The following is a 20,765-nucleotide window of genomic DNA, read 5'->3' as shown; positions in this document are numbered from 1 at the left end:
AATCCAAATTCATTATCTGTGGCCCTTTCTTGGGAAAACCTGACCTGGAGATTTCAGGTCCTGGTGGGAGTCCAAATTCAGTATCTCTGGTCCTTTTTTGGGAAACCCTGACCTGAGGATTTCAGGTCCTGGTGGGAAGCAAATGCTTTGAGAGGGATCCCCCTCCAAATTCCCACCAGCTGAAGTCCATGGCACAACATTTTCCCTCTATAAACAGCGTTTCCTCCCCCCTGTCTCCCATTCTCTCCCTGTCAGGGGATGCAGGGGTTGGACATTCCAGGGCTCTGTTCCCTCTCCAGAGCCTTTTTGCCTGTGAGAGGCTGCTCTCTGCAGCTTCCACAGGTCTTTTCCCAGGATTTGCCTGGCACATAAAATTCAGGTGATGCTCAAGTTTCTCATTCCCCACTAACAATTTGCCTCAGTGCTCCTGGATGGACTCCAGAGAGAAGGGGAATTAAATTGTCCTGGCTCCTTCCTTCCCTCCTTTATTTATCCAGCTCCGTGTCAGTCTGGAAGCACAGGGTGTTCCCAGCCAGGCTGGGATGGTGGCACAGCTTGGAATACTGGAGAGAGCACCTTCCTCCCTCCTGTGCCTCCGTTGGGAGCAGCTGGGCCCAGGCTGACAGGAATTTGGCAGCTTCCCTGACAGGAGTGAATCAGCGCCTGGAAGTGGAATTGTGGGGTTAGGAAAAATCCATAACCTTGATGCCACAAAGCCTCTGCTCTGGAGCCAGGCTGGGAGAGCTGGGGGGGTTCCCCTGGAGAAGAGAAGGCTCCAGGGAGAGCTGAGAGCCCCTGGCAGGGCCTAAAGGGGCTCCAGGAGAGCTGGAGAGGGACTGGGGACAAGGGATGGAGGGACAGCACACAGGGAATGGCTTTAACTGAAAGAGGATAGATTTAGGTGGGATATTGGGAAGGAATTGTTGGCTGTAAGGGTGGGGAGGGATTGGAATGGATTTGCCAGAGAAGCTGTGGCTACCCCTGGATCCCTGGAAGTGTCCAAGGCCAGATTGGAGCAACCTGGGCTAGTGGAAGGTGTCCCTGCCCATGGCAGGGGGTGGGACTGGATGATCCTTAAGGTCCCTTCCAACCCAAAGCATTGTGGAATTCCATGACTCCATGAATGTGGTCCCACATGGAACCATGGCTGGGGATGGTCATCCAGTGCCTCAAGGGGCTCCAGGAGAGCTGGAGAGGGACTGGGGACAAGGACATGGAGTGATGGGATGTAGGGAATGACTTCCCACTGCCAGAGGGCAGGGATAGATGGGATATTGGGAAGGAATTCCTGGCTGGGAGGGTGGGCAGGCCCTGGTACAGGCTGCCCAGAGAAGCTGTGGCTGCCCCTGGATCCCTGGAAATGTCCAAGGCCAGGTTGGAGCAACCTGGGCTAGTAGAAGGTGTCCCTCCCCATGGCAGGGGGTGGCACTGGATGATCCTTAAGGTCCCTTCCAACCCAACCCATTCCATGATTCCATGATCCAGTAAAACATTTCATGGGAAGAGGGGACACGGGATGACTCAAACCATCACATGACCCCCCAGGAGATCCAGATTAAGCCCCAGAAATAATCAAACCTTGAGCAGGGACAGATTAAAACACAGGGATGGATTAAAATTCCTCTGTGGATGTCCCACTCCTCCTCAGCTCCAAACCCTGGAAATCAAGGGAATTTTCCAGCTGGATTTTCTGGGCCAGCCAATCCTTGTGTATCTCCCTTTTCCACAGAGCTGGGGGATGTTTCCCCAGAAAAATACTTCTCGAAGAAAACTTCAAAAAGGCACTTTTGGTGGGACCAGAATGTTTGGCAAATACACCCGAGATTTTTGCAAAGGGCTTTCCAATAAAAATCTGAGAAGGATAAAGAAAATGACTGGTTTCAGCTTTTTAAAATTAATTCCCCTGTTTGGATTGTTTTGATCTGAAGCAATTATTAATCTCTGAGGGTTCTTTCCTTCTTATATAGAAAAAAAAAAATACCCTGAAATCGTTAAGGGTTGAAATCACTTCAGTTTGGGCTGAAGAGAACATTTTAACCAATCTGGAACAGTTTTTCTCCCTCATTTCCAACTAAAACTGTCATCAAGTGGAAGACAAAACCCAAACCTGTTTTCATTCTTAATGAAAATGACTTTCTCCCCCCCCAAAAAAAATTTGGCAACTTCTCAGTGGCCCCTAAAATCCGGGATTATATTGTTATCTTTTTTCAACATTTTTTGGAGGGGCGATTCTCTCTTCCACTCCTTTGTTATGCAGCTGCCAGGGAACAACTCTGCAATTAAAGAGAAAAATCTGACGGATTTTGGAGCCTTTAAAGACAAAGCTGCAGCTTTGGTGGGTCTGGATTGCTGGAGGCACCTGAAAGATCATCTCATCCCACCTTCCACCAGCCCAGGTTGCTCCAAGCTGGCCTTGGACACTTCCAGGGCTGGGGCAGCCACCTCTTCTTTGGGTGTTTGGACCAAACTGGTGCAAATTGTGCAAAGCAAAGATCTGTGCAGGTGAGAAGAGGTGGATTGGAAGGGTTTGCTCTGCCCTTACGGGGTGATTTCAACACAATTCTCATTTTCCTGCTGAGTTTTCCCTTTCCAGTCCTTATCTCAGACCAACCAGGCCCCGAGAAGTGGTTTTTTATTACATTATTTCTGCTTTATCACTGAAGGGACTCGCCCAGAATCACAAAGGGCAGCAAAGACCTTGAGGATCATCAAGTCCAACCAGCAACCCACCACTAAATGACCTCCTCAAGGGCCACATCCCCAGGTTTTTGGAACACTTCCAGGGATGGGAACCTTCCCCACTGCCCTGGGCTGCTCATTCCAATGCTTGACAACCCTTTCCACAGAGAAATTTGTCCTAAAATCCAATTTAACCCCCTCTGGTGCAACTCAAGGCCGTTTCTTTGCAGCAACAGCAAACCAAACCTGCAACTGGAAAAAAAGAGGGTGTGAGAGAGTGATAAATAGGTCATGCTTTGATAGTTTTTGGGGGGTTTTCAGGGCTCTGCAGCAGGTCCTGCCCTAGAAATCCTTTGTAGAAATACCTCCTGCCCTGGAGATTCATCTTCTGAGAACTCATCTTCCGAGATCTCAGCCAAGATCTTTGTCTGCTCCTGGGGTGGCTGTGGCTGAAAAAGCTTGGTTGGTGTCCCTAATTGTGTCTGGGGGGGGATTTTATCTGATTTACAGATGAGGAAACAACATCTCCTCGTGGCTGTGCCGTGCTCCAGGTGTGTGTACCAGGGCGGGAAGGGAGAACTTCCCCCTCCACACAGCGTTCCCATCATCCCCCCAGCCATTCCCAGCCTTTATTCCCCTCTCCAATCTGCCCCTGGAAGAGCAGGGAGTCGTTCCAAACACGCCCTGGATGTGGAGCAGCCCCGTAATAAGATCTGCATTTCTCACATAGCTGCGAAACCTCCATCAATGTGGTTTTAATCACCGTTTGTGTAACGTGCAATAACTATTAAATTGCAATTAAATGCCCGGCTCAGAACATGCACAAGGCCCTGGACAATGTGCTAACTCTTCCCAAATTGCTGGAAAGCTGGACTGTAAGGATGGAAGGAGTATTTATTCCTCCCATAAACCAGCTCCATCTTAATGTGGAGATGGGGAAAAATTGGTGAGAGAAATGAGAGCAGGGATAGGGGGAGAAATAAAAAATTTGGGTTTCCCCAAACCTTTTCAGAGTGCATTTTTCCCTGGAGTTTGTGCTGACAGGATGGGAAAAGGCAGTGGTGGGTGTTCCCTGCGGGAAGGGGAACCACACAGGTCGTGGGTTGGACGGAGATGGGAGTCAGGAAATCATCCTGGGATCCAAGATTGGTTTAGGTTGGAAAAGACCTTTAAGATCCTGGAGTCCAACCGTCCCCCAGCACTGCCAAGGCCACCACTGCCCCATGTCCCCAAGTGCCACATCCACAGGGCTTGGAAATGCAGGTTTAGAAACTCATTTCTCACTTCTGCTTTCTCTGCCTGCCTGGGGGTTTGGTGGGGCTGTGCTTGTCAGACCACACAGTGGATATCAGGGAGAGTACTGGGAAGGAATTCCTGGCTGGGAGGGTGGGGAGGCCCTGGCACAGGTTGCCCAGAGAAGCTGTGGCTGCCCCTGGATCCCTGGAAGTGTCCAAGGCCAGGTTGGAGCAACCTGGGCTAGTGGAAGGTGTCCCTGCCCATGGCAGGGGTGGAATGAGATGATCCTGAAGTTCCCTTCCAACCCAAAACACTCTGGGACTCTAATTTTCTACAGGGAAGTTTTGGCTCACTGGAAAGTGGTCCTGGGTTACAGAGGGATTATTTTGGGAACCCTGTGAGTGCTGGAAAACAAAAGCAGAGCTCTCTCTGTCCCCCCTGTTATCACAGGGACTCTTTGGCAGCTCGATCCTGTTTCTTTTCCAAGACAGCTGCAGGGCAGGAGCTGTGACAGTTTGAAGAGGTTCAGCTACTCTTTGATTTTTCAGGAGCTGGAAGTGCCCGAGGATGGAGTGGATTTGCTGGGGGGTTGGCAGTTTGTGCTGTTCCATCCCTGGGATGGAATGACCTTCAGTTGAAAGAGGGCAGGTTTAGGTTAAGTGGGAGATTGGGAAGGAATTCCTGGCTGGGAGGGTGGGGAGGGACTGGAATGGATTTCCCAGAGAAGCTGTGGCTGCCTCTGGATCCCTGGAATGTCCAAGGCCAGGTTGGAGCACCCTGGGCTGGTGGGAGGTGTCCCTGCCCTTGGCAGGGGGTGGCACTGGATGATCCTTAAGCTCCTTTCCAACCCAAACTGTTCCAGGATTCTCTGGAGGTATTTGGGGTGCTGGTGGCTGCAATGGTGGAGAAAAACAACCCCCTTGAGACAGAGCTGGGAGAGTGGGATCTTTGCACCCTGTTTCTGTCGTGCTACATTTGGGAAAATCTGAATATTTCCTGCCCAAACCATTCAAGGTTTCAGGATTATAGAAGAAGGGATTCAGTTCAGATCAAAGGATTCCACTGTTGGGTTTTGACCTGGGAGATCAATTCAAGAAGCCAACCCTTTGCTTTGGTGGGTTTTGGGGTGTTCTGGCGACAGAACAACGGGGGATGGAGGATGAGGAGGAGCCAGGCAGGTGAAGGAAGGGATAGGTGGGATATTGGGAAGGAATTGTTCTCTGGGAGGGTGGGGAGGCCCTGGCACAGGTTGCCCAGAGAAGCTGTGGCTGCCCCTGGATCCCTGGAAGTGTCCAAGGCCAGGTTGGATGTGACAACCTGATCTAGGGGAAGGTCTTTTCCCTGGACCTTCCCACCACCACGAGCCAGAGGCTCCAGCAGTGTCTCCTCCTGTTCCTCAGTTCCCTGGGATTGATCTGCTCCCTCCTTGTGTCTTGCAGGTCGAGTTCACCCCCGACCAGATCGAAGGTGAGGAAGATGTTTCTCTTCTCTGCACAATAAATCCCACCCCTGGGAGGTGCTGGCAAGTGCTGGGATGAGCAGGGGTGGGGGGTGACATTGGAACAACCTTTGGAAAGCTGTGCCTTCATTCCTGTGCTCTGTCCCTGGTCCAATTCCTGTGGTGAACTGGTAAAGAAAAGGGAGAAAGTCATGGACCGTTTAGCGCAGCTACACCCCCAAATCCTCACTCAAAAGATGTGCTTTTACTTTTAGAAAAAAAAAAACAACCCACACTAAAAAAAAACCCCATGAATCCTTTCAAGAGAAAGTGCCCCAACCCTCTTTGGAGAACTTTTCCCTGTATTCAATCAGACTTTAATGTGTTCCAGTTCTCCAGAAACCGGCAAATAATGACAGAAATGGCTTTTTCTTTTTCTTCTTTCAAAGCAAAACATCAGCATTAATTTCCAAAACCTCCGTCCCGGCCCAAGAAACTGATACCAAAACCTCAGGCCTGAAATCTGGGAACGCTGTGCCTGCAGCTGTCCCCTTTTTTTTTTTTTTCCCTCAGCTACCAGCCTGCTTTTTTTCACTTCCAGGCTGGTTGATGGATGGAATCAAACATCTGGGAGAACTTTGCTTTGGTGTTTAAGCACTTGGCAGGGCCTGGAAAAGACGGTATCAGAAAATGGGCTAATTGGAACAGGAAAAAATAAATCAATCAGGGAGGAGAGATACAGAAGGAGGGATTTTCTGTACTGGAAAATGCCATAATATCCTGGAGGCTCAGGCTTTGCCACAGACTTCCAACATTATGGATTTTCAAGCCCCCCTTTAATGGCTTTAGTTTCTATTTTCTAACAACAGCTCAAAAAGTAACTCAAGACTGGACGCAGCTTTTAATTTCTGGGAATTTACCCCTTTTCAAGTCCCAAAGTCATGGGAGAACTGTAGGAGAGGCACAATTCTGAGCTCCAAAGCTTGGGATCGTTCCAGCAGCACAAAACATCTGGATGGTCTCCTCAGCTGAAGTTTTGGGGGTTGGAAAGGACGCTCCTCATTTATTAGTGCCTCGTTTTCTCTCTGCCCGAGGAGAACAAGCTCCAGAGATTCCGTCAGGGAACGGGAAAAGACACGTTCAGAAAAACTGGGATGATTGTCTGGCCACCAGCCCATTGGGATGGCCGGGAAAGGACAAAGTTGGAGGGAATCCAGGCTGGTCAAAAAAGGGATCAGGTCTCAAAAGCACACCTGGAGATGTGGCACTTGGGGTTAGTGGTGGCTTTTTGGTGCTGGTTTAATGGTTGGACTCCACGATCTCCGAGGGGTTTTCCAACCTAAACGACTCCAGGATTGCAGGGCAGATGCAGGACATCTCTAGAAGTGAAAAGCTGTGCCTTCTTCCTTGTTTTCTTCTCTTTTTGCAGCTGACTTTCGCTCTTGTCGCACGCTCTGGGGGAAAACCGGGAATGCAGGACTCGGGAACGGGATGTCCTTGAAATTCCAGGGGGGAAATCAAGGGGAAGGAAGGAAATAATGGCTGTGAGGAAGGGTTTGAGCCCTCCCCAGCAGCTCCAACAGCATCTCAGAGTCACCCCCTGTGCGTTGGCCCTGGGGAGGAACCCAAAATCCACTGGGGGTTAATCCCACACTTGTTCCTGAGGTTATTCCATGAGTGTCCAACGGCCTGGACATCACCTGGGGGCTGAGTAGGAAACTCCTGCTCCTCCAGCAGCTCCTCCATTCAGTTCCTCCTCCTCTTTTCTGCTTCTTTGCCCTTTTCCCCTCTTCCTTGGGGGGTTCTTTGGTTCCCAGCAGGGTCGTCAGACCCACTGAGAGTTGTTAAATCCAGGTTTTCCTCCCAGGGGAAGCCGAGCTGCTCCGGGTCTGGAATTCCCTCGGGGCTCTTTTCTGCAGGTCAAACCCTTGCCAAGGAGTGGCCCCAGTGGAAGAAGACTGACAACCAAATTCCAGTGCTTGGGGTTGGTCGAGTTTCTCTCCCATTTTTCTGGGTTTTGGTTGTTTTTGGGTTCATTTCCAGCTTCTCTGTGCACTGTTTGTTTTGCCAAATTTCCTCTTCCAGGAAGTCAAGGTCACCTGTCACACCTTTATGTGTAGGTTTTTTTAATCAATAGATGTATAATAATATCTATAATAATATTTTATATATAAAAATATACATTTTCTATATATAATATATAATATAATAAATAACATATAATGTATACTATGTAATATATATATAATGTAATATTGTATATAATATATATATAATATATAATATATATAATGTAATACTATGTAATATAATATATAATATATAAAATATATTATATATTATATATAATATATTACATAGTATACATTATATGTTATTTATTTCATTATAAATACATATATATAATATGTATATATATTTAATATATACATTATATGTAATATACAATACATAATATTTAATATATAATATATTTATATATTAAACGAATATATTAATATATAATTAATATTTAATTAATATATATTTACATATTTTAAAATCTATAAAAATATTTTTATACAATATATAATATATAATAATATATATTTATATAAAATATATATTTATATCTATTTATATGTAATGTATAAAATATATATAAATGTTTATATAATATATTTTATGTGTTATATATAAACATATATATTTAGTTATATTTATATTTATATATTTATATATAAATAAAATAAAATGAAAAAAATAAGATGCAACAGCCCTTATATATTTTAATATATATTTATATATAATATATATATTTTCATATATATTTATATATTAAATATATATAAAAATTTATATTTATATAAATATATAAATATATATTCAAAAATATTTTATATTAAACATTTTTATATTTATATATTTTAATATTTATATGTATTTTATATTTATATATAAATATATATTTATATGTAATATAAATATATATATTTATATATAATATATATAATATAAATATATATAAATATAAATATATATATATTCCCAGAGCAATGGGAATTCCACCCTCCCTTAGATCTCACTGATCTTCTCCATTGACCCAACTGGTTTCTGGCAGCTGACTCTGAACTGAGCTGGTGGAGGAGAAACAGAGGCTGCAGCACCTCCAGCTCTTTTCCAACCCTTCTAGAACACTCCAACCCCCTTCCTCTTGCTAAGGAGAAGACTTTGATGCTCCAAGGGGTCCCTGAAGGGATTCATTATCCTGTTGGTCCCAAAAATGTTGCTCTCAGGAACAGAGAGGGCTGCGGGGTGAAGCTCCACACCCACCTCTCTGTGCCTTCAACCACCAGTGAAATCCAGCCCTTGTGGCCACATTTATTTATAAAAGTGCCTTTCTGGCCTCTTGAGCCCCGAAAATTGCTGAAAAGGGCAGAAGAGGAGCTATTCAAGATGAGCAGAGGGGTAGTAATTAGCCAGCTGAAAATATCCATCGCCGCTGCCCGTGGTTTCGGGGCTTGCAGGAGGGCAGAGGACACCCTGGCCAGGCTGCTTTGGTTGCTTTGGTGGGGATTTGCATCAAGTCAGCAAATGCAAATGATAAAAAAAAATAGAAATAAAAGGGAAAAAAATGGAAATGTGAGCTGGCAGTGACTGGGATGAGTTGGGAATGTTTGGGGGTTGCTCAGGCAGTCGGGGCCAGGGAGGAGGGGAGTGGTGGGTGGATGAGGAGCTCAGGGGGGGTGGGTGGGTTTGTCCTTCACCTCAGGAGCTGAGACCACCAGGACAGGCCTGGGAAAGGGTCTCTGAGCCCTTCCCACTGCCAGCAAGGAGCCCTGGAAAATCCAAGGTTGCCCTCTGCTGGAGTGAGGGGCTGGCAAAGGGACCAGGGACAGGAGCAAAGAGCCAGGAGAGGAGAAGGCAAAGGAGAAAACAAAGGGAATGTTAATTAGTCCCAAGGGAGAAAATGTTGTTTGAAGGTCTTGGATGAAGAAAAAGATGAGTAAGATGTGAGTGGAATGATAAAAATGAAAAGGGAGGGAGAAAGGAGGAGAAGCAAATCCTGAAGGAGGAACAGAGGGGAATAAGCAAAGGAGAAGAGAGGAAAAAAAGGAGGAAGTGGGATAATGAGAAGGAGAAGGGATTGAGAAGGGAAAGATGGAGAAAATCCGGTGTGCAGAGGGAAGGGCTGAGTGGCTGAATGGGTCAGGACTTCAGGAAAAGAGGGATAAACTCACTGTGTGTGGAAAGTGGGAGGGGAATATGTGCAGAAGAGCAACAGCAGGACAAGGGTGGGATTCAGGGCTTTAAAGCCAAGGGGATATTTGTGGATGGGATGCTATGGAGTAAAGGATAAAGGATAACAGTAGAGTCAAAGGATCAAGGATGGTAGGAAAGGATAACAGCCTATTATTGCACCCTGAGGGGTTCCTCTGGTTCTGCAACTCCAGCAGGGAGAAGGGACCCGAGGAACTGGTGTGTCCTGGGCTCGTGCCCTGGCTCCATTGGAATCACAGGATTATTTAGGTTGGAAAAGATCTTGAAGATCATCAAGCCCAACCACCAACCCACCACTGCCAGGTCCAGCACTAAGCCATGTCCCCAGGCACCACATCCACAGGGAACTGGGGCAGAACAGGGACCATCTCCCACGGGAATGCTCCTGCCAGGATGCTGCTGTGGTGAGAGCCTCAGTTTAGGGCAGAAGAGGAGACATGAGGATGTTCCCAAGGATGTTCCCAAGGATGTTGTGGAGAGGATCTGGCTGCCTTGCAAGGGACCAGATGACCCAGAGTGGTCCCTTCCAACCTGACCAGTTCTGGGATTCTGGGATTCTGGGATAAGGTTTTCCATGTACGTTCACCTTCCCTCACCAACCACTCGTTGGGCGATAATTCCAGTTTTTGATCATGGTATCTCTTCCTCATAATTCCAGTTTTTGATCATGGTATCTCTTCCTCATAATGCCAGTTTTTGATCATGGCATTTCTTCCTCGTAATTCCAGTATTTTTTCATGGCATCTCTTGCTCATAATGCCAGTTTTTGATCATGGCATTTCTTCCTCATAATTCCAGTATTTTTTCATGGCATATCTTGCTCATAATTCCAGTATTTTCTCATGGCATATCTTGTTCATAATTCCAGCATTTTCTCATGGCATATCTTACTCATAATTCCAGTTTTTGCTCATGGTGTATCTTGCTCATAATTCCAGTACTTCGTGATGGCATTTTTTGTTCACAATTCCAGTATTTCCTCATGGAATATCTTGTTCCCTGCTGATGGAGATGCTCCTTCACCTCCGGGGGCTGTTGCTCTCTGAGTGCCTCACATTTAACACAATATCCAGTTATCCCAGCAGCAGAATTCCTGCTGAATCCTGGGCCTTCCTGAGTGTTCCCGAGGAGCTGGAAAGCTCTCAAGGCCAACCATTCCTGTCCCATTTTCTGCACTTTCACCGAGGAGGAAATACCAGGAGAAAAACATTCGACCTCTCCGATCCCATCCCTGATGGAACCGGAAAACCCAGGGGAGGAGGAGCACAAACCCTGCAGATAACAGAGGCAACAAAGCTCATCGAGGCTGCTCCCAGACTCAAAAACGAAAGGCTCAGGCAGATTTGTCTCTGGAATGAATTTCTCCTTCTCTTTTCGCCTCCCAGAATTTAAGGAAGCGTTTTCCCTCTTCGACCGGACCCCGAAATCGGAGATGAAAATCACTTATGCCCAGTGTGGGGATGTCCTGAGAGCTCTGGGGCAGAACCCCACCCAGGCTGAGGTCATGAAGCTGCTGGGCAGACCCAAACCAGAAGGTTGGTGCCCTCCCATTGTGTGTGTGTTTTGGAAAAGGTCACTCCAAGAATTATCTGTGAGATCTCCATTTTTCTGACAGAGACATTAATTTTGGGACAACAAGGGCTGTGAATCAGAAAAATAAATGAGGACAGAAGTGGCCTTGCAGTCAACAAATTGAGGAGAAGAGTTTAATTTAACCCTGTACATCAATGTGTTTTGCATTGATAAGTTTTTCTCTTTTAAAATTGCTTTGATGGCAGGAATTTGTGTGTGTTGACTAAAAAATACAGATATTCCAAAGCCATCCCAAAAAACAAAGGGATGGACTGGTGGTGAGGGCACAGCTTGTTCTACACAAGATGTGTGAGAAAGTGTGGGATGTTTTGCAGAAATACCTCCCTGTTTCTGTGCTCTTCTTTAGCCAGAATTTTGGGACAGTTCTTGTACCCATGGTGGATGGGTTGGTGGGTGTTCCATGGTGAGTGTCCCATAGTGGGTGTCCCATGGATGATATACCACAGTGGGTGTCCCATGGTGAGTGTCCCATGGTGAGTGTCTCATGGATGATGTCCCATAGTGAGTGTTCCACAGTGGGTTTCCCACGGATGATATCCCACAGTGGGTGTCCCATGGTGAGTGTCCCATGGTGGGTGTCCCATCGTGGGTGTCCCATGGTGGGTGTTCCATGGTGCATATCCCATAGTGGATGTCCCATGGTGGGTGTCCCACAGTGAGTGTCCCATGGATGATGTCCCATGGTGTGTGTCCCATGGTGGATATCCCATGGCTGATGTCACATGGCTGATGTCCCATGGTGGGTATCCCATGGCGGGTATCCCACAGTGGATATCCCATGGTGGGTGTCCCATGGATGGTGTCCCATACTGGATGTCCCATGGTGGGTATCCCATGGTGAGTGTCCCATGGTGGATGTCCTATAGATGATGTCTCACAGTGGGTGTCCCACAGTGGGTGTCCCATAGTGGGTGTCCCATGCTGGATATCCCATAGTGGGTGTCCCATGGCTGATGTCACATGGTGGATATCCCACGGATGATATCCCATGTTGAGTATCCCATGGTGGGTATCCCACAGTGGATATCCCATAGTGGGTGTCCCATGGCTGATGTCCCATCATGGGAGTTCCATGGTGGGTGTCCCGTGGTGGATGTCCCACAGTGGGTGTCCCGTGGTGGGTGTCCCATGGAAGATGTCCCATAGTGGGTATCCCATGGTGGGTGTCCCATGGCTGATGTCCCATGGTGGGTGTCCCACAGTGGATATCCCATTGTGGATGTCCCATGGCTGATGTCCCATGGTGGGTATCCCACAGTGGATATCCCACAGCGGATATCCCATTGTGGATGTCCCATGGCTGATGTCCCATTGTGAGTGTCCCATGGCTGATATCCCATGGCTGATATCCCATTGTGGATGTCCCATGGCTGATGTCCCATGGTGGATATCCCATGGTTGATGTCCCATGGCTGATGTCCCATGGCTGATGTCCCATGGTTGATGTCCCATGGATGGTGTCCTATGGCTGATATCCCATAGCTGATGTCCCATGGTGGGTGTCCCATGGCTGATATCCCATAGCTGATGTCCCATGGCTGATGTCCCATGGTGGGTGTCCCATTATGAGTGTCCCATGGCTGATATCCCATTGCTGATGCCCCATGGTGGGTGTCCCACGGCGACCCCTCAGCTCTCACAGACTCCAGGCAAACGTTTCTCTCCTCCGTGTCCTTGCAGAGATGAACTCCAAGATGATTGACTTCGAGACCTTCCTGCCCATGCTGCAGCACATCGCCAAGACCAAGGACACGGGCACCTACGAGGACTTCGTGGAGGGGCTGAGGGTCTTCGACAAGGAGGGCAACGGGACGGTCATGGGGGCCGAGCTGCGCCACGTCCTGGCTACCCTGGGTGAGGGCTGCTGCAGCTTTGCAGTTTATTTTATTTGATTTTATTTCATTTTATTTTATTTTATTTTATTTTTTCATTTTATTTTAATTCTATTTTACTTCATTTTATTTTTATTTTTATTTAATTTAATTTTATTTTATTTTATTCTACTTTATTTTATTTTTATTTTTATTTAATTTAATTTAATTTTATTTAATTTTATTTTATTTTTATTTTTATTTTATTTTATTTTTTATTTTATTTTAATTCTATTTTACTTTATTTTATTTTTATTTTATTTTATTTTATTTTATTCTACTTTATTTTATTTCATTTTACTTGATTTTATTTTATTCTACTTTATTCTACTTTATTTTATTTTATTTTACTCTATTTTATTTCATTTTACTTGATTTTATTTTATTATTTAATTTAATTTAATTTAATTTCATTTCATTTTAATCCAGTTTATTTTAGTTTACTCTACTTTATTTTTTAATTTTAATCTGCTCAATTTTACTTTATTATTTTATTTTAATCTACTTTATTTTATTTTATTTTTATTTATGTTTATTTTATTTGATGTTATTTTACTTTATTTTAATATACTTTAGTTTAGTTTAGTTTTAGTTTTATTTTATTTTATTTCATTATTTAATTTCATTTCATTTCGTTTCATGTAATTTCATTATTTATTTTATTTTATTTTATTTCCTTAATTTAATTTTTTAATTTTTTAAATTTTTTTTTATTTTATTTTTTGTGATTCCACCTGAAATCACCCTTGAATTTCTCCTTTACTTTGATCCCTTCTTTCCTTCCTTCCTTCCTTCCTTCCTTTCTTTTCTTGTTTTATTTTATTTTATTTTATTTTATTTTATTTTATTTTGTTTTATTTTATTTTGTTTTATTTCATTTCATTTCATTTTATTTCATTTTGCTTTATTTCATTTTATTATTTTATTATATTTTTTATTATTTATTTTATTTTATTTTAATAATCTCTGAATTCCCAAATACTGTTTTCTCTCTCTCCTCCATGTCCTTTGGGAATATCTGAATTCCCAAATAATGTCTTCTCTCTCCCGTGTTCTTTGGGAACCTCTGAATTCCCAAATAATCCTTTCTCTCTCCTCCATGTCCTTTGGGAACCTCTGAATTCCCAAATAATGTTTTCTCTCTCCTGTGTTTTTTGGGAATCTCTGAATTCCCAATTAATGTTTTCTCTCTCTCTTGCTCCCATGTCCTTTGGGAATCTCTGAATTCCCAAATAATGTTTTCTCTCTCTCTCTCCCTCATGTTTTTTGGCAATCTCTGAATTCCCAAATAATATTTTCTCTCTCTTCCATGTCCTTTGGGAATCTCTGAATTCTCAAATAATGTTCTCTCTCTCCCGTGTTCTTTGGGAACCTCTGAATTCCCAAATAATCCTTTCTCTCTCCTTCATGTCCTTTGGGAATCTCTGAATTCCCAAATAATATTTTCTCTCTCTTCCATGTTCTTTGGGAATCTCTGAATTCCCAAATAATGTCTTCTCTCTCTCTCCTCCATGTCCTTTGGGAATCTCTGAATTCCCAAATAATATTTTCTCTCTCCCGTGTTCTTTGGGAATCTCTGAATTCCCAAATCATGTTTTTTCTCTCCTGTGTTTTTTGGGAATCTCTGAATTCCCAAATAATGTCTTCTCTCTCTCTCCTCCATGTCCTTTGAGAATCTCTGAATTCCCAAATAATATTTTCTCTCTCCTGTGTTCTTTAGGAATCTCTGAATTCCCAAATAATGTTTTCTCTCTCTCGTGTTCTTTGGGAATCTCTGAATTCCCAAATAATGTTTTCTCTCTCCCGTGTTCTTTGGGAACCTCTGAATTCCCAAATAATCCTTTCTCTCTCCTCCATGTCCTTTGGGAATCTCTGAATTCCCAAATAATGTTTTCTCTCTCTCGTGTTCTTTGGGAATCTCTGAATTCCCAAATAATGTCTTCTCTCTCTCTCCTCCATGTCCTTTGGGAATCTCTGAATTCCCAAATAATGTCTTCTCTCTCTCTCTCTCTCCTCCGTGTTCTTTGGGAATCTCTGAATTCCCAAATAATATTTTCTCTCTCCCGTGTTCTTTGGGAATCTCTGAATTCCCAAATCATGTTTTTTCTCTCCTGTGTTTTTTGGGAATCTCTGAATTCCCAAATAATGTCTTCTCTCTCTCTCCTCCATGTCCTTTGAGAATCTCTGAATTCCCAAATAATATTTTCTCTCTCCCGTGTTCTTTGGAAATCTCTGAATTCCCAAATAATGTTTTCTCTCTGTCTCCCATATTTATTGGGAATCTCTGAATTCCCAAATAATCTTTTCTCTCTCTCTCTCTCTCTCTCATATTCTTTGGGAATCTCTGAATTCCCAAATAACGTTTTCTCTCTCTCTCTCTCTCTCCCTACTGTTTTTTGGGAATCTGGGAATTCCCAGCTGACGCTCCCGGGTTTGTTTTCCGTGCAGGGGAGCGGCTGACGGAGGAGGAGGTCGATAAACTCATGGCTGGGCAGGAAGATGCCAACGGTTGCATCAACTACGAAGGTGGGTCTGAAGGCTTTACTAAATTTATCCTGGAAAAGTTCAAATCCCTGGAAAACCTGCAGCAGGACCTGTGCTTTCCCAAATTTTAGACCGATTCAGAGCCTCTAATTCATCTGGTAAATTCTATTTATTGCAGGTTAATTTGATTTTTCATAAATATTATTTTACTTTAATCTATGTTTATTTTATTTTATTTTACTTTATTTTATTTAATTTTACTTTATTTTAATCTATTTTATTTTATTTTATTTTATTTCATTATTTCATTTCATTTCATTATTTCATTTCATTTCCTTTCATTTCATTATTCGTTTTATTTTATTTCCTTATTTATTTTTTTTTAATATTTTACCTTATTTTATTTTTTGTGATTCCACCTGAAATCACCCTCAAATTTCTTGTTTACCTTTCTGGAACTCACTTGATCCCTTCCTTCCTTCCTTCCTTCCTTCCTTCCTTCCTTCCCTCCTCCCTTCCTTTTTTCTTGTTTCTTTTCTTTTCTTTATTTTTATTTTCAATGGTTGTATCAACTACGAAGGTGGGTCTGAAGACTTTACTAAATTTATCCGGGAAAAGTTCAAATCCATAGAAAACCTGCAGCAGGACCTGTGCTTTCCCAAATTTTAGACTGATTCAGAGCCTATAATTCGTCTGGTAAATTCTATTTATTGAAGGTTAATTCGATTTTTCATAAATATTATTTTACTTTAATCTATGTTTATTTCATTTTATTTTACTTTATTTTAATCTACTTTATTTTATTTTACTTTTATTTTATTTTATTTTATTATTTCATTTAATTTAATTTAATTTAATTTAATTTAATTTAATTTCATTTCATTTCATTTCATTTCATTTCATTTCATTATTGATTTTATTTTATTTCCTTAATTTTTTTTTTTAATATTTTACATTATTTTATTTTTTGTGATTCCACCTGAAATCACCCTCAAATTTCTTGTTTACCTTTCTGGAACTCACTTGATCCCTTCCTTCCTTCCTTCCTTCCTTCCTTCCTTCCTTCCTTCCTTCCTTCCTTCCTTCCTTCCTTCCTTCCTTCCTTCCCTCCTCCCTTCCTTTTTTTCTTGTTTCTTTTCTTTATTTTTATTTTCAATGGTTGTATCAACTACGAAGGTGGGTCTGAAGACTTTATTAAAATTATCCTGAAAAAGTTCAAATCCATGGAAAACCTGCAGCAGGACCTGTGCTTTCCCGAATTTCAGACCGATTCAGAGCCTATAATTCATCTGGTAAATTCCATTTATTGAAGGTTAATTCAATTTTCCATAAATAATGACCACGGTCCTTTCTGTAAATTATTCTTTTATTTGCCTATTTTTTAAATTTTAATGTTATTTTTCCTACCTGATCCCACAATTTCTTGTCCTCTCAAAAAAGGGATTCACATCCCTTTTGAGACTGACAGAAAATATGGAAGGTGGAAGGTGCTCAATCTTACTTTATTATTTTATTTTAAAGTACTTTATTTTATTTTATTTGAATCAATGTTTATTTTATTTTATTCTAATTTATTTTAATCTACTTTTTTAATTTAAATTTTTTTACTTTTATTTTATTTCATTATTTTATTTCATTTATTTCATCTTATTACATATAATTTCATTTCATTATTTATTTTATTTTAGTTCCTTAATTTCATTTTTTAATTTTTTTTTATTTTACTTAATTTTATTTTTTAGTGATTCCACTTGAAATCACCCTCGAATTTCTCCTTTACTTTTCTGGAACTCATTTAATCCCTTCCTTCCTTCCTTCCTTCCTTTTTCCTTTCCTTTCCTTCCTTCCTTCCTTTCTTTTTCCTTTTCTTTCCTTCCTTCCTTCCTCCCTTCCTTCCTTCCTTCCTTTCCTTTTTTTTCTTGTTTTATTTTACTTTATTTATTTTATTTTTTATTTAATTTTATTTTAATTTTATTTTTTAAATTTTATTTTATATTATTTTTATTTTTTATTTTATTTTATTTTTATTTTTTTATTTTTTATTTTATTTTTTAATTTAATTTAATTTTATTTTATATTATTTTTATTTTATTTTATTTTATTTATTTTTGTTTTATTTTATATTATTTTTATTTTTATTTTATTTTTATTTTTATTATTTTATTATTTTATTATTTATTTTATTTTATTTTATATTTTATTTTACTTTATTTTTATTTTATTTTTATTATTTTATTTTATTTTATTATTTTATTTATGATTTTATTTTATTTTATATTTTATTTTATTTTATTTTAATTTTAATTTTATTTTATTATTTTTTTATTTTATTTTATTTTAAGGGTAACCAGTGACCATTGTACCATCCTAAGAATGTAATTGATCTGTCCTGTTCACAATATTAAAATTAACACATTTAATAAATATTTGGGTCAATGCTCTCCTTCTATTTACAAATCCCACGAATTAATAAATTAACAAAATTCACAGAATAAGGGAATTATTACATCAAACCCTCTATTTCTTTTCTTTTGAAATTCAAAATTATATATAATTGGATTTTATTTAAAACAGAGATGACTCTTCCTCTTTTTTTTTCCCAGCTTTTGTGAAACACATCATGGCAAACTGAATTCCAGGTGAGTCTTCCCTCTGATTCCCACAGAACATTTGATTGGATTTCATTGGAATCCTCAAAGGACGGGTATTTTTTCATGTGGACTTCAAAATCCCTGGATTTGGGGTATTCCGGGATCCTGGGACTTCCAAAAAGCCGAGGAGAGGGAACTGAGCTGAGCAGGGAAAAACCAGAAGGAAAAAGAGATAAGAAGGAACAACAAAACCTTTTCCAGGAGGATAATTAACGGCCTCCCACAATTCTGCATCCCAACCCCCCAGGACAAAGGGATTTATTTCCCAGGAAAAGACTTTTTCCAGGACATTTCCCGGCTTCGGGCAGTCGTGGTGTCCAACCCACGGCACCCCGAGGGAACTTTGCCACCTTTTCCTTCTCATCCCTCATTCCCGCTTTCCCGGAAAAGCTGGCTTTGTCTGGAGCTCTCATTCCCACTTTCCCGGAAAAGCTGGCTTTGGCTGGAGCTCTCATTCCCGCTTTCCTGGAAAAACTGGCTTTGGCTGGAGCTCTCATTCCCGCTCCTGGGGAAGGAGGTGACCAACTCCATCCCTTCAGGAATGCTGATCCTGGGAAAAGCAGGGCCTTTGTTCATCTGGCTTGGGTTGGGTTTGCTCTGCTGGGTTTCATTCTTTTCCCTCTGGCTGGAGTTGTTTTTCCGGCTGATCCCAGCTCAGTTTGGGTTTTGGAGCTGACTTTTCCCAGATCTGTTCATTGTGGGGGGACTCGTGATTATGTTCCCTGTCCCCTCAGGGAGGGAGTTCAGTCAGAGTCAAATACAGGGTTTTTTTGGGCACTTTTGTTCCCAGATATAATTGAACCAAAACATAAACAAGCTAAAAAAAGATAACTTGGGGTTTTTGGGTTTGTTTTTTGGGTTTGTTTTTTTTTTTTTTTTTTGCAACAGATCTTTGTGAGTTAGGTGCTCATGAGGATCTCAGATTGAATCAAATCCTTCTGGGTTAGGAGCTCATAAAATCTTTATGGATTCGGAACTGATGAGGATCTCAAATCAAACCCTTGTGGTTTAGGAACTATGAGGATCTCAGATTTCATCAAATCCTTGTGGTTTAGGAGCTCATGAGGATCTCAAATTGAATCAAATCCTTGTGGTTTAGGAACCAATGAGGATCTCAAATTGCACTAGATCCTCGTAGTTTAGGAGCTCCTGAGGATCTCAGATTGAATCAAATCCTCATGGATTAGGAATTTATGAGGATCTCAGATTTCATCAAATCTTTATGGATTAGGAACTGATGAGGATCTCAGATTAAATCAAATCCTTGTGTTTAGGAGCTCCTGAGGATCTCAGATTGCATCAAATCCTTGTGGTTTAGGAACTGATGAGGATCTCAGATTAAATCAAATCCTTGTGGTTTAGGAGCTCATGAGTATCTCAGATTGCATCAGATCCTTCTGGAATTGATGAGAATCTCATATTGAATCAAATCCTTCTGGATTAGGAATTGATGAGGATCTCAGACTGCACCAGATCCTCATGAATTAGGAACGGATGAGATTCTCAGACTGAATCAAATCCTTCTGGTTTAGGAACTGATGAGGATCTCAGACTGCACCAGATCCTTGTGGTTTAGGAACTAAATCCTGCCTGAAATCCAGGTGTTATCCAAGAGAAATCCCTGAGCTCTACCGTTGCTGTTGGGAGACTGAAGACAGACAAAGAAAAGCGGGAAAAGCTCTCCAGTAGCTCAAGAGCTGGGTTGTTTTCCTGGAAAGCTGAGCCTTCCCCCTGGATTCCCACCTGGCAATGCCTCTCCTGTCGCTGCTTCCCGTGTTTTATCCATCCCTGAGCAAAGATTGGAGGGTTGGGAATGGCTGGGACAATTCTGCCAAGCCCAGAACCAAGGGGATTCTTGAGGCTGATTCCTGCTGGGATGGGGGTTCCTTCTTTCTTCCTCTAACACTTTAAAATAACTTTATTTTCTAGGCCGAGATAAGCACCGAGATTCCCTTGGAATTCCATGGACTGGAATGTCTCCTCGTTTCTCAGCCCCAATTCCCATCTCAGAGCCACAAAAAGTGCTGTCCCTGAAGATATTTGGATAAATATTTCTTTGTCCTGTTTCCTCCTGGGAAGAGGGGGATCCCTGAGGAGCTCCAACACACTCAGGAAGCTGAAGAAACTGGAATCCGAGCAGGGAATACCTGGGAATTCTTTCTGACACGGGATATAAATGGCAATACAAAATTAAGGGAGAGGGGAGAAAAAGGGAATCATTTTTTAATGGTTAAATCAATAAAAAAATGTATTTGTCATTTGACCACTTCCTTCCTTTTTTTTTTCCCCTTGGGGAAAAAAGCTTGGGTTTTTTTTTGTTTTGTTTTCTTTCTTTTTTTTTTCCCCAGATTTTTTTTTTAGTTTTCTTGTGTCCTTTTCCCCTGGAGGGATTTGTGAGAGGGAGGGGAGGGAGAAGAAAGGTCTGTCCTTTTTTTTTGCAACATCCAGGGCCAGGCCGAGCACAACAAATCCCAGGCAAACTGGAGCCAACCTTCCCTTACTGGTGGCCCTGGGGAGAGGGGGGGAAGCGTTTTTGGGGTCTCCAGGAGCTGT

General features: G+C 41.8%; 1 protein-coding gene across 1 annotated transcript in view; it reads left to right on the top strand.

Moving 5' to 3' along the window:
* MYL3 (myosin light chain 3) overlaps positions 1-20,449 on the top strand; it is a 28,636-nt gene extending 8,187 nt beyond the window's left edge. Inside the window, exons 2-7 of the mRNA XM_051769042.1 lie at positions 5,355-5,382; positions 10,999-11,148; positions 12,887-13,060; positions 15,526-15,603; positions 18,165-18,200; positions 20,142-20,449. Coding sequence (XP_051625002.1) covers positions 5,355-5,382; positions 10,999-11,148; positions 12,887-13,060; positions 15,526-15,603; positions 18,165-18,193 — 459 coding nt within the window. The 3' untranslated portion in view covers positions 18,194-18,200; positions 20,142-20,449. The remainder of the gene's footprint in view (positions 1-5,354; positions 5,383-10,998; positions 11,149-12,886; positions 13,061-15,525; positions 15,604-18,164; positions 18,201-20,141) is intronic.
* Positions 20,450-20,765: the final 316 nt, after the last annotated feature.

This window comes from Manacus candei, unplaced genomic scaffold (assembly GCF_025592945.1).
Source record: "Manacus candei isolate 608988 ecotype Guabito, Panama unplaced genomic scaffold, ASM2559294v1 h1tg000100l, whole genome shotgun sequence".
Classification (NCBI taxonomy): Eukaryota; Metazoa; Chordata; class Aves; order Passeriformes; family Pipridae; genus Manacus; species Manacus candei.
This window is presented reverse-complemented; position numbering and strand designations above follow the sequence as displayed.